This window comes from Orbicella faveolata, unplaced genomic scaffold, assembly GCF_042242905.1.
Source record: "Orbicella faveolata isolate gen_17 unplaced genomic scaffold, um_ofav_v1 contig_36, whole genome shotgun sequence".
NCBI lineage: Eukaryota > Metazoa > Cnidaria > Anthozoa > Scleractinia > Merulinidae > Orbicella > Orbicella faveolata.
In genome coordinates this window covers 3,765,333-3,779,051 of record NW_028301565.1, presented here as the reverse complement: position 1 = coordinate 3,779,051, position 13,719 = coordinate 3,765,333, and the positions used below count along the sequence as shown (strand labels likewise).

Sequence of the window (13,719 nt, the reverse complement as noted above, 5' to 3'; positions counted from 1 at the left end):
CATTTTTCACGCATTACTGTTCCTTTGTTCATATTATTTTACCTGGCAAAGTAATATATTACATATTGTCTTAGAATTACACTGCGAGTCGAAAAGCATGGATAGAAGAATTATTTTTTGAATGTATCGCTTGTATCGCTAGCTATAGCTAGGGAAAGTCAATCAGATGTGAGGGCGTAAACCGCAAACTCTAATGACAACTATTCCTGTGGATTTTTACTTTTAGTGGTACAATTGACAACGATATAGCCAAACAGCAACAACAGCACCAGCTTTGAAAAAAGACAAGAAAAAAAAAAACAAAAAAAAAAACCCAAAAGCCAGATCAGCCGGATCAATGGCTTTCAAATTCTTAAACACTTTCTATTGTCGGTTAATCAGTCCATTATAACTGTTCATCAGCTGGCATTTACACGAGCCGAACATCTGGGCACCTTGGTGAAGACGTTGTAGTTGCATATTATAGTTTCCTTTGCAGTCTGAATGAGACGACACAAATGAATATCATGTGCTGGTTGATTTATTTTATTCCTTGCTGTTTTGGAAATTTACAGTAGTTTGAGTGCTTCACTCTCAAAGCTTTTGATGAATCGATGGACTGTTTCAAATGTAAGTTATTTTCAGTCTACACTTTTCAGTTTTCTTTTTCGCATGACTGTATTCTTTGATCCAACAGCCCATGTGTTTCAGAATTCACGTTTGCTTGGTCGAAGTGGCCAGAGGGTTTTTTCAAAATTTATTCTTGTTCAATTTGAGCTAATTTGTAAGGATCTTAGCGTCTTGACAAATCTCTAATTTATACAGCTCCTCGTTCCAAACGCGTCAGATCGTCGAATTGAGAGACAATAAGCACGAAATACACACTTTAAGCAGTGTAGGATCTACCGATCGCGCGCAGTGATTTATTAGGGCAACATCATGGTTGAATGTAACTGTAGAGGCTCTACCCGTTCCGTGTTTTCTAGACGATGTTTGACCGCGTGCTGACTGGCCTGAACAGTGTTCTACAAGAGAAAAACAAGAGAAAAACGTCTGTAGAAGTCACCTACAAAATGTTAACGCGTAACATTTTGTTCACTTTCTTATTAGATGGTAGCAAATCTTCCCCAAGACAATCCCAAGCATGCAGCGAGACAAAGAGTTACCATGACGACGGTGATGATGACGGTGACGAGTACACAGCGTGCGCATGTCAGAGATGGATGTTCGTTACAATATTCATGCCAATATTTGTTGTTTTATCAATTTTAGGATTCATTTTTGTTCTTCTTCTCATGCCATGTAAGTACCAACTGCATCACTGTATTTCATTTTTTTAAAATTTTATACCTATAATTCCCAGGTGAGTAGCATTACTGAGCCTCATAACCGTGTCGAGATTGTCAACCTATTCCACAAGACTTTTTTTTTGTTCTGTGCAGTACCAAGGAGCATGACGCCTGAGGCGAGTGTCTTTAGCTAGTTTCTGGCTCTTTCCAGGCGGGCCAGACAGAACGGTCAGAGGTTAGAGATCGATCGAGCCAGTGTCCTCTGGGTCTGTTCTTTGTCCATCCAGTTCCCTTTTTGTCAAGCAACGGAAATTAAAGCGACACTGTTCAGGAAAAACCATTATCCAGTAGAAACTGATAGACTCGTGAATTGAATGCAAGCTTAGCTTTAATTCAATTTTTTTTTCCGTAAAAGTCTACATGTCGCGAATTGTGTTCGATTTTTGAGCAAATTTGCCCAAAATGTTTCTGATATGACACAAGGTGGTTTCACACAAATCTCGTGTGCTAACATTTATTGCTTTTGATTGATTAGTTTCTTTTTTCGTTCCGCAGTTCGTTTATGTTGCCCTCAAGGTGGAGTATTCACCAACGTTTTAACATTTCTATTTGAAGTCTTCATAATGGCTCCTTGTCTGGCGTGCAAGTGGGCGTCTGGGAAAGGAAAACAGCAAGCTAACTGGACAGCGGGCAGTAAGCCTCGCTATGGTGGGACAGATGACGTGGAGCTTGGTGACAAATAACCCCTCATTAGAAGGACTAAAAAAAATAATAATTTTAGGCCTACTTGTACAGTGTTATTTCTTGTTAAAATATTTATTCCTAGGGTTAATTATGCTACGCTAATGGACTTCTGGAGAGAAAAGTGAGGATTTTGGAAAACACAATGGGGCGCTGTGCTGCGTTCTTCATGCGCTGCGCTTTTAAAAGTTTCACTTTGTAGGTTTTAGTTGTTGCTATTTGAAAACCACGGCAGGCGGGGAGATGGGCCGGCTTAGAACTCCCGCAAGAATTACCTTCTGGCTGCAGGCGTACATGAGGGTATGGAATTAACGAGTTGAAGTAAAAGCCTGAGTCCTTAGGGGTAATGGTGGCCTTTTCCGCAAAAAAAAAAAAGTAAACTGGTATACGATTGGGAATGGGCTAGGGTTGGGCCTCGGGGTAGAGCCCCCCAGAATAAATCATTGCTTAGTACCCCCCTCCCCTACTATTTTCGAGGGCTATTAAGGTCCACGTTGTTTTCCATTTAGAAAAAAACCGGAAATTCCTGTTGGCATGTAAGGCTCTGTTTACAAGGAGGGAGGGTTACCCTAGCAAGCGGTTAACCCCAGCTGGAGGGCAAAAGATAGCCCGGGTTTACAAGCAAAATTTCACAGGCAGGGTAACCCTACAACCCGGGACAACTTAATACGCGGTTACGCTCAAAGGGTCTGGAAACAATTAGAAAGCTAACCCGGGTAGGCGGGTTAACCCTACCTGGATTGTTTACAAGGGAAAAAGTTAACCCGCCTGCCAGGGTAACCCTAGCAAGCAGATAGGGTAACCCGCCTACCCAGGTAACCCCAGCTGCCTTGTAAACGCGACGAAGAAAAAAAGAGGAAATGTGCGAGTAACCCGCTTGCTAGGGTAACCCTCTCTCCTTGTAAACAGGCCCTCAATGGGCCACGATTCACTCTCGTTTTCGATTCACCAGTTTAAACCCTTTTGGCTTTCAAGGCCTCAAGCCAAAATGTCGGTTTTCTTTAGTGAATCTTCAAATACAACATATTCTTCTCGAGCGGTAAACAACCCAAACAACCTTGGCACAGGGAAGTATATTACCATTCGTTCTGTCTTTAAAACGGATTTCTACTCGGTGCCCAGTGCCCATCGCGCTGTTCGTCGCCATAGCCATTCGCGCTGCAATCGAACAAAGCATGATTCTCGCATAGAAATCGCAATCCAGTAGCCTCTTTGATAACGAATAGGGACAATGAGAGAAAGCCCAAATCCTGATGTAAAGGCTGTTGAAAAAGAGCCATTGAAACAATTTTGACGGGGATGTCGAGGCGTGGAATATTTTAGTTTCCAAATATTATTCGTCAAATTGACATGTCGTTCAAACACAGTGATAGCATTATGTTCAAAATTCAGCTTCAATAAAATACGATGAGAATGAATGTCGCATTTTCTCGAAAAAAGGAGAAAACTGCGTAGAAGACTCATATTATAAATTAAAGTATTTTTGGATAAACAAATCGAATTTTCATTTTTAGTTATTTATTAAAAACTAAACTGGTACTTTTTGACATTACGTTACGTCTGAAGATTCAGATTTAGTGTGGCCTGGGTAACAAGCGTTCCTGCACGAACCAAGAGTTTCTCGCCTGCTAGCTCAGTGGTCGCGCGAAAATTGGGCGAGGGCAAAAAATAGACGAGGCTAAAAGAAAAAGCTCTTCGTTCGTACTGGAACGCTTGGTACGCAGGCTAGATTGAGTTACTGTATATAAAGAATTTATGAATTAGATGAAATAACAAATAAAGGAGACTGCATCTAGCAATACATGTTATAATTAATTCCCCATACCCCAACATTTTCTCCCAGCTTCTACTACGCACCATCGATTTTACTCCGGAGAGGCTGAAAGGAAGTTTGAAAAAGTCCGCTGGGCAACGCTCCTGACTCAGTTCGTTCCTACACTGAGCAAATCCCTTCGCAAACTCCCTTCCAGGCTCTGTAAAGACGAAAAGGACTCTAAACACCAAATCCCAGAAACAAATTAGTGATTGTGTTCGAGGGAAAAACGAAAATTGCGAGTCAGAATCAAAATCACAGTCATTTAACGGAAGGAAAATTTTGCCGCAAAACAACACTATTCTGTCTAACTTTGTTTGCTGTTGCAGCGTTCAAATTAAACACAACGCAGATGTTTTGCTCTTCATTTTCCCCTCGCTAAACCCGCGAGGTTTGAATGCCACATGTAGCGAAGCGACAATAAACATACACAGCTCTTTTCTTTATATTTGCAAAAGACAATCCCGCGTTCTACCGTTGGATTTCGTTGCGTATTTTAGTACTTAATTTAATCACAATTTTCAGTTGTACAACAATTTCGTGTCATTTTAGTAGAAACTATGGTCCACTGGTATCATATACATGTAAGCGTCAAAAGGATTACCCGTAGCAGGCGCAGTAGACTTTCGGTTGCCTTAGTTACTGTAACGGAACAAATTAGTTACATTAGACTTGTGCGACCATTTCACAAAGGAATGAGCTGCGGTTGAGCGAATACCACCCACTAGGCTACCATGGCTTAATAAGAATCTCATTTGACAATGTTCTGAGAACGATTTGTGATACTGTACCAATAAAGTCCACAATGACAGGCTAACCTCTATCACAATGTAATTAATCTACAAGTAGATTCAATCCCTAGATGTATCAAGGGCACCTTTGTTCAAGGTGCAAAACTATGCAGCAGCAAATTCTAATTAACATTACAAGCTAAAAAGTCTTGATTAAACCTGTAATTTGCCGTACTGCATGGCCGCAGTGAAGCTCTTGAAAGAGTTCAGGCTTTTCACGATCATGTAATTGTAAATGAGTACACCAACTTAACCCACTCCCAGAGGCAACAAACCTTGCATCAATCATTGTGATACTAACTTTGATGTCTTCAGATGTAACCCGCTAAGAGTGCGAGCTATCGAACAATAATTTCACATGGTTCTGTTAATTACACTGTACAAGATGGTTCTAACTTTTAAGTCTGTGGATTAAACCCTAGTGTGTTGAGCAGTACTTTCATGTTTAACTGCTTGTTTATCATCTTGCAAAATTAAATTTTGATTTTTTTTTTTTTTTTGACTTGGACACTCAGTGGAACCAAATGGGAAAGGCTGCCTTGAAAAAACATACATGTTGGTACATTTAAACGGAGTTAGTCCTCAAAGGACAGACAGACAAGCTTTTTTAGGAAATTGATGAAATATTAACACACATAATCTGTTGTCTTGGAATACCATCGTTCATGTACACGTATTTTAATACTGTACTTCAAGTGTCAATCCTTCAGGTCCTTACTGTAACACCAAGATTTTTTAACCTTTCTTGATCGTTAAGGCATCATCAATAATTATGTACATGTTAAAACATGTTAACGGTCTTGATCTTATCTCATCTGGTTGTAGGATATCTCAAAAGATATAAGCAAGGGGAAATTAATTTCTGTTATTTTAAGCCTGGTGCTGAATGGTTAAAACAATTCACTTGGGTATTGCCCTCCTCACTATGTACGAAGAAATGTACAAATATTACAATACCAAGTTTTAACAATTTCCTTCATTAAGGACTGTCCCTCGATGTGAACAAAGCATTGGGTGACAATCCAATGAGGAATACCTGGTAGTCAGTGGACCTAGCATTTTTGTTATTAGACAAACAAACGTCAAATGTTTTTTTTACCTTGGCTGCCCTTCTGAATGAGGCATTTACAGACTGTAATAACCATATCCAGATAGATTGCAAAAATAGACAAAGTGATATATCATTGCATTTACATTGTTTAACATGCAAGACAAGTTTAACCACTGTGAATTTTTTAGCAGAAATATATTCTCCTGGAATCCCCTGAGCCCACTGTAATCATTCTTGCTGGTTAGTGTGGTGGGCAGTTTAGCAGGAACAAACAAATACTTCATGTATGTACCACATGTAACACACTGTCAAACAACTGGCAAATGGCATTTGTAAAGACGATGCCAATCCCCACCAATTCCCCTTTACTACTTAGTATATAATAAGTATTTATATCGCATCTGGTATCTACATGTAAATGTTACACTAAGTCGATGATTTGTACCATTTATGGAAAATAAGTCATGCTCTCATCTGTGTCCCACAGGGTAAATTTCTTGAAGTTAGCTGATTAAAATCAAAGATCTTGACACGGCGATAGTTGGCTAGCAGGCACATTTCTCCTGGTTTGCTTGCTGATCTGTGTGCAGCGAGTTCGATGGTCGCCCTGCTAGAGGTTTGTGTTGCACTCCCGACTCTGCAGCATTGAGATCCAAACTAAACAAATCACAACAAGGGTACAGTTAACTCATACATGTAAACAAGCTCTCACTTACCAAGTGTGCATGTACAATAATAACACACTCAAAGACAGGTGCAGAGACCTAACTCTGCTTTGTACCATATAAAATAGTATCGTCAATTAAATATTAATCCCGTATCAAGGAAACCAATAAAGAGAACGAAAGGTTAAGTCCTTGTTCAAGTCTTGCCACCCATCACGTTAGAGCATGCCTCCAGTTTCTGTTTCCTGAAGCTGCTGGATGGACACTAGTCCATTGCATGGTAAACCCCAGGGCATTTAATTGGTCAGTATCCATTTATCCACATCTGGGAGGAGGGAGACTCTGTTAAATCAATGTCTCGCCCAAAAATACAACACTACATAGAGGACAGTAGACAAGGACTCAACTCAGATGACTCAATCTAGAATCTGCATCCTAACATTTAAGGCAACTGTGCCTCTTACATGGATGAAGAGAATAACTTCTTGACATAATTTAATGTGTATGTTCACACTGTGTTGATGTGAATTTAGCTAAAATCCTGAAAGTGCATTACAAACAGTACAGTAAGAGGAATTATATTCCAAGAGAGGCTGATGCTTTATTACTGTCATTAATACACTTCTACAATTCACACTGTACATACACGTCATGTGCAGCACTCTTCAGTGAAAACAGTAAACAAAACAATAACTAAACACACCTTCCATCCTGGATATTTTGGTATATTTTCTTTGCAGTATCTAAGAAAGCATCCTCCACATTTTCCCCACTAGAAATAAACACAACTTGGGTTAGAACAAAGACTGCAGAATAGTAATTTACATTATAACATGTAACAGAATTAATCAAACATGCATAATGCTGCAGTTTACATATTAATTAATTATCAATTAGTGTGAAGACACAAAGAGAACAAGTTAAACAATGTGTTGACCATACTCACGTCTTTGCACTTGCTTCACAAAAGAGAAGTCCTGGAATGCAAACATTTTTGAGCTGATTATAAAAGTGACTACTGTACAGTCAGTTAAGATCATTAAAATAATACTATATATGTACACAGTAATGTCAAAAGAGTTACAGACATTTTTGTGAAAGCTTATAATAAAACAAGTAAACTTGTCACTAATACATGTCATACCACAAGAAAATTGTACAATATACAGTAACTAAACAGTACATGTATATGTATATCTGTGGTTGTAGGTTTACAAGCTAACATTTTTAAGGCCACAGAAGTTCATAATAATATAAAAGAAATACAACAGCCATTAAGGCCATTTACCATTCTCCTCTGCAAACTGTTTGGCTTCTTCATATGTCACATCCCTCTGTTGGGAAAAATACTTGCTCATTACAAGAGTGAAGGCATAACTTTGAGTGCAGTTACAATAGGACAAAAATTTAAGGTCAACTGGGCTTTAGGACAAACTACATGTTGGCAAAATGTTTCTCATATTCTGCGCACATGTGGGGCTGAAACCCTGCAACGAAATCTAACAGATCAACTAAGGTCACACTAGAAATCGATTTGGACCTTGCTCATGTGATTTGATCCGTACATGTATTCTGATTAGTGTCCAGCCACACATCTGATTTTGTTTTTCACAGCTTGGAGAAAAGTCTGGAACAATTTAAAATATAAAAAATTCTTGAGCAACATGTATTTCAGAACTGACCTGTGCATCAAGATCCGACTTGTTCCCAATCAGAAATATTACCTAGTATATAAATTAGGAAAAATAATCTATTAGTAAGAACAAATCCTTTTGAATGCAGCAAAACAGAAACGATCCCTCAACTACGATAAAATTTACAAAAGAGTGTGTGGGTTGCTCCCATGCAACAACCGCAAGACCAGACATTTCATGTGTAGCCCTCCTGTGCAGTCATCAACAAAGGCCTGGTAATTACCGTGTTTGGGTTTGTTAAATTTCTTGCATCTGTGAGCCAGCTACTTAAATGATTGTAAGTGCTTCTCCTAAAGTAAGGAAAAAAAATCACATGGTGAGCTAAATGAAGAAGCTAGTCATAAAAGGGGATAAGTGACGATTTTGGTTGCTTTTCTTTTTCCTTGCTCCAAATTAGCTGAATTTTTGCATGTGGTCTTCAATGTAATAGAAAAACGTGTTCCTGTATTTTTGCCGCTGGTTTTTGCTTCGCTTTATAAAGACGCCGCTAGGAAAACCGAGTGGTTTTTTGCATACGCAATATCCTGAAAACGAAGCAAAGTTTAGCAAAGTTTAGTTTAGAAAAACTACGGGACATTGCTAAACGTACCTAAACAAAACTCTATGCGAAATTTGGAGCGTTTTCGACAAAGTTGACTTTTGATTAAAATACCTAACGCCCTTTTCCCGCCGAGGCTGCAAATAAACGAAGCCGGGCCTTTGTTATGATAAACAGAGCCGATCCTTTGTTATAATAACCAAGCCAAGCCTTTGTTATAAGTCGAAGTCTCGCCTCGGTTTATCATAACAAAGGATCGGCCCGCCACGACCGTAGGGACTTTGATCTCACTTAGAAAGCAGCAAAATGTCAATTTCACGCAACGTATAAGCTCAAAAATGTTAATTTTAGGTCAAAAAAGGTTTAAATGTTGATTTCACGTTAACGCGTGACGACAAGGAGGTTGATTTCACTTAGAAACCAGCAAAATGTCAATTTCACGCAACGCATAAGCTTAATGATGTTGATTTCAGGTCTAAATAGGTTAAAATGTTGATTTCACGTTAACGCGTGACGGCAAGGAGGTTGGTTTCACTTAGAAACCAGCAAAATGTCAATTTTACGCAGCGCATAAGCTCAATGATGTTGATTTCAAGTCTAAATAGGTTAAAATGTTGATTTCGCGTTAACGCGTGACGGCAAGGGTGTTGGTTTCACTTAGAAACCAGCAAAATGTCAATTTCACGCAGCGCATAAGCTCAATGATGTTGATTTCAGGTCTAAATAGGTTAAAATGTTGATTTCGCGTTAACGCGTGACGGCAAGGATGTTGGTTGCACTTAGAAACCAGCAAAATGTCAATTTCACGCAGCGCATAAGCTCAATGATGTTGATTTCAGGTCTAAATAGGTTAAAATGTTGATTTCGCGTTAACGCGTGACGGTAAGGATGTTGGTTTCCCTTAGAAACCAGCAAAATGTCAAATCGCGCAGCGCATAAGCTCAATGATGTTGATTTCAAGTCTAAATAGGTTAAAATGTTGATTTGACGTTAACGCGTGACGGCAAGGATGTTGGTTTCACTTAGAAAAAAGCAAAATGGTAGGAGCCCATGATGGGCTCCTGAAAATGGTAATTTCACGCAACGTATCAGCTCAAAAATGCTGATTTCAGGTCAAAAAAAGGTGTAAATAAAAATAAAATGAAACAAATAAACATTTCAATAAGCACTTTTCCAAATACGGCAACGTCTTCAATGGCTAAAAAATCACGAGATAAAACATAGTTTTCGACAAACGCGATCGTAGCTTTATGTCACGCACCGCCATAACTTCCAAGTTGAAAATGCGCTGGTACCTCTTATGCCTGATGAGGATAACAACTTTGGTGGCTGTTTAGTTTTGGATTTAAGAATTTGATGACTCCACGTGAAAACGCTCTATAAATAGGGTTGACAGATTAACAGATTAACCCTTCTGCGCAACGTACGGGTCTCCATACATCTGCATGTCCCCTGATCCCAGAAGCTCAAAACACTACAAATCATACCGATTTGAAATAAAATCAACGCAAACTGGATCACAGCTCTGTTACAATCGATCGCCACTTGCTGGCCATTATTATGTTTAAATCTAGTTACCAGTTCGAGAAACGTCCGCAGAACGTAATCGTAATGCATGCCGGGAAGGGTCTCGTGCGCGGAAAAACATGGCGGTCGATACAAGACAAATTTTATAAGTCTAAAACCAGTTCTCGCTTTCCAAACTTTGACGCTAGCAACGCTTGGCAAATGGGCCACAACTCACCAGAGGGTATTTTTCTTGGGCAAGAACTGCTCTTGGACTTTGCTACCTGGCTTGACCTGACTTCGAACGCCGATAACACGATTACGGTATATCAGCTGCCTTCGAAGTTTCAGAACACATTTTGATTCTTTAAAACGTGCTGATGACTTACGGGTTTATCGAGGCTTTATGATGCCTCTCAACCACCAGGTAGGCATACAAGGTACTTTAAAACAATGCTTAAGATATTAGTTGACAGAGCTCTAATGCGGCACATCTCTTTTTTGTTTGATGGCATTTCGTTTGACGCTCGATCAATTCACGTGTTGTGTTCACGTCACAATAACCGGTGTAAACAATCCGTTCCCAGATTTCTGCTCTATATGCTGTGGGATTTGGTTTTGACTTCATACACTATAAACAGTCTGCCCGTTTGCTGTTCAACAAATAAACTCCTAAAGACAGGGCTAGGAAAAGCCAAGTTTTTTGCCTACGTTTTAACTCGAAAACAAAGCAAAAACCAGCGACAAAAATACAGAACCACGTTTTTCTATTACATTGAAGACCACATGCAAAAATTCAGCTAATTTGGAGCAAGAAAAACGAAAAGCAACCAAAATCGTCACTTATCCCCTTTTATGACTAGCTTCTTCAAATGTTCTTTGATTGATTACTTTCCCCAAACATGACCATATCCCTGTAATATGAAATATCTTGCTAAGCTGTCATGCTCTGAATAGGGCATTACATCAATAGTTACCTTATAAATGAGCATCAGAATCCAATAAAATGAAATGTTTGTCTTGCTCAATTGCAAGCTTTGAGTAAATGGAATTACATGTGCAGAGCTCTAATTTATAAGCCACACTCGATGCAAAACATCTCACTACAAAGTAGAAGTTGCACTGTACTGTGCCTGCAGCTAAATAAACACTAAACTGGCTCATTAATGAGCCCTGAACGGTTTTTCAGCCCTTAACACCTTCAAAGTTAGTCAAAATCTAGTGACATTTGAGCCAGTTTTATGCTCTCTTTTAGCCAGTAAAACTAGGCAGTAACACCCAGCCAGCTCTTCACTGCATCCCTGTTTGTGGTACATTCATGTATCCTACAGATTTAGCTTGTACATGTACATTTAATTTTTAAGACACTGGTGCTAGTGGTCAGGCACCCTTCAAGTCATTTCTTTTACATCATGAACAATTAAAACAAATTGTATTGTACATAACATTTTCATTCACAGAGGTTGTGATCCTCCTAGTTAGCAACCAACAAAATGATCTCTAGGCTGGCAAATTCAGATTTCTTTAGCATTCACAGAGCACCCATTCCAGACTTTGGTGGACTTCTGATAGACAAATGGGATTCTACTATAAAGTGTACATGTATACATGAAAAAACCAGGTGTTTTAAGTTAAAATTGTTTTTTACCTTGTAATATCATACACCATTAGGGCACCAGCAGCACCTCTATAGTAACTTCTTGTGACCGCTCTAGAAAGTTGCAAAAATAAGGCAGCATTTGATGTAAAATACTGGTCAGAAGCTTTTGTGTACAATTGAACAGAAAGTAATTAAGCAGTAAGCAGCAGAGGAGGGGATACATGTAGGTCCTAGGAAAATGGGTGTAGTGAGGTTTATTGCTACAACTTGGTACATGAATACGTACCTGAATCTCTCTTGTCCTGCTGTATCCCATATTTGAAGCTTGATCTTTTGGCCTGACACTTCAATGATACGTGTTCCAAACTCAACACCAATGGTATGTGGACAGTCTGCCATAACTAAAACAGACAAGCCACATACAGTTAAATAATTGAATGAAGCAAGATACACATACACGTGGTAAAGCCAAATGACCAGAATGATGACTTTGCTCAAATTATCATTATTGGTTTGAACAACTGAGATATTTTAGAAATTAGGTAAAATGTAAACATGTGTAATTACATTTCTTTTCTGTAAATTGATGAAGTAGACAGGATTTGCCTACACCCATATCTCCTGTAAAACAAGAACAATTGAAGTGTGTGTCAGTCAAGATATGCAATCGTAATGTAAAATTAGTCAGACAATCGCAAATTTGGTCCAACATTCAATGACCAATTTCCAGTCTTGTACTAGTATGTCTAGTATGTCTATGTCTAGTAAAAACCAATGAAAGCTCTCCTTGACTCAAACAAGGTATGATTCAAACTGATCAAATTGTACAAGATTGCAAAATAATAGAAAATTGTCCTTTGCCAAGATGATTATCTGGGCGAGGGCAAATGGTAGTTCTGAATGTCTTTTGGTGAGGTTGGGTGTCTGTTTTACTCATCTATTATGCAGAGCAAGAAGATCATCATCTGTGGGTAGTTTTACTTTGTCTTAATATGTGCAAATGCATGCAAAAAGCATGAGACATGCAAACAAAACTCTTCAAAACTCTACCTCTTTACAACGAGCACAAAAGAAAGAAGGAAACTGTGGTGAAACAGGTGTATTTCCAATTTTAATACATCTTCCTTTAAACTACATATCAAATAAAATACATGTATCAAATAAAACCTTGAACATGGACACGCCGTATTTTCAAATGACCAACAGACTACTGATGCGTGTCAAAATATTGATAAATAAAAATATGAAAAAAGTTTATCGTAAACATGCAAGAAGATGAAATAAATATTTCAATCTGAAATAGTTTATTAACTCTCATTCGCAAACGCACAATGACTTACAAGCTTAAATCAGCTCTCATTTGGAGACTGGTGACAAAGAACAAAGTGCGAGTACCATAATATTTAATATTTTAACTTACCGATAATGATATATTTGAATATATACGAGTAGTTGTAAGGTCCTGTTGCTGCCATGGTCGGGAAACTAAATAAAAAAAGGAGGAAGGATACGTCAGAGGAAGCTAAAGCGCTTTACCAAGACGGAAATTCTCTACCTGCAGCCTAAGCAATACAATACGGTAGCTACTGGCGTATAATTTTCTTTAGCCTACGGTTCATATGCGACTAAACTATTCTCAGAACAAAAAATCACGGTTACCAGATTTGATCCAGTATGAATTAGATGTCATTTCGAGATATTTTGCAGTAACAAACTGAACGATATTGTGTCGCATTAACACGTGAAAAAAGGCGGTCAGCAGAAACTGCAAGCTCATAGTCTAATGTCACCCACCCCCATGACGAAAGATCGGTCAAGAACTGAATACGAAATTACATTGGTCTATTAAGGAACAGTAAATATACGATCTTCTCACACTTAAGTTCCATTACAGAGCACCTACCTCGCCAGTTAATCAAAATAGAAAACCAAATCCGGAAGACGAAGACGAGAAATATGGCGGATCCCGTGATTCGAAAATAGCCCCGGGTGCTAAGGGCATTGTGGGTAGGTTGACTCGGTCATCTTCGGTTGTACCGAGTAGTAATCGAC

General features: G+C 38.8%; 2 protein-coding genes across 4 annotated transcripts in view; one reads left to right on the top strand and one right to left on the bottom strand.

Annotated features, from left to right (window-relative positions):
- Positions 1-3,808, top strand: part of LOC110042599 (BRO1 domain-containing protein BROX-like) — an 18,937-nt gene extending 15,129 nt beyond the window's left edge. For 2 of the 3 annotated variants that reach the window (XM_089275291.1, XM_020747963.2), the window contains 2 exons: positions 1,090-1,281; positions 1,824-3,808. In XM_089275291.1, coding sequence (XP_089131417.1) covers positions 1,090-1,281; positions 1,824-2,011 — 380 coding nt within the window. In that variant the 3' untranslated portion in view covers positions 2,012-3,808. The remainder of the gene's footprint in view (positions 1-1,089; positions 1,282-1,823) is intronic. The other variant, XM_089275290.1, reaches the window with a different exon arrangement.
- On the bottom strand, positions 3,506-13,677 carry LOC110042597 (ras-related protein Rab-14). The gene is made up of 11 exons (XM_020747961.2): positions 13,571-13,677; positions 13,088-13,152; positions 12,235-12,288; positions 11,954-12,068; positions 11,716-11,778; positions 8,247-8,313; positions 8,012-8,053; positions 7,618-7,663; positions 7,276-7,306; positions 7,033-7,101; positions 3,506-6,321 (listed from the first exon to the last, which is right to left on the bottom strand). Exons 2-11 carry the CDS (start codon positions 13,140-13,142, stop codon positions 6,210-6,212), a joined length of 654 nt encoding a protein of 217 aa, XP_020603620.1. The 5' UTR covers positions 13,143-13,152; positions 13,571-13,677; the 3' UTR covers positions 3,506-6,209.
- Positions 13,678-13,719: the final 42 nt, after the last annotated feature.

Coding starts and splice junctions, on each gene's coding strand:
- LOC110042597 (XM_020747961.2), bottom strand. CDS start 13,142: ATGGCAGCAACAGGACCTTACAACTACTCGTATATATTCAAATATATC. Junction 8,314..11,715: donor ATGGTGTATGATATTACAAG/GTAAAAAACAAT, acceptor TCCTTACTTTAG/GAGAAGCACTTACAATCATT. Junction 7,664..8,011: donor AGTCGGATCTTGATGCACAG/GTCAGTTCTGAA, acceptor TTTTCCCAACAG/AGGGATGTGACATATGAAGA.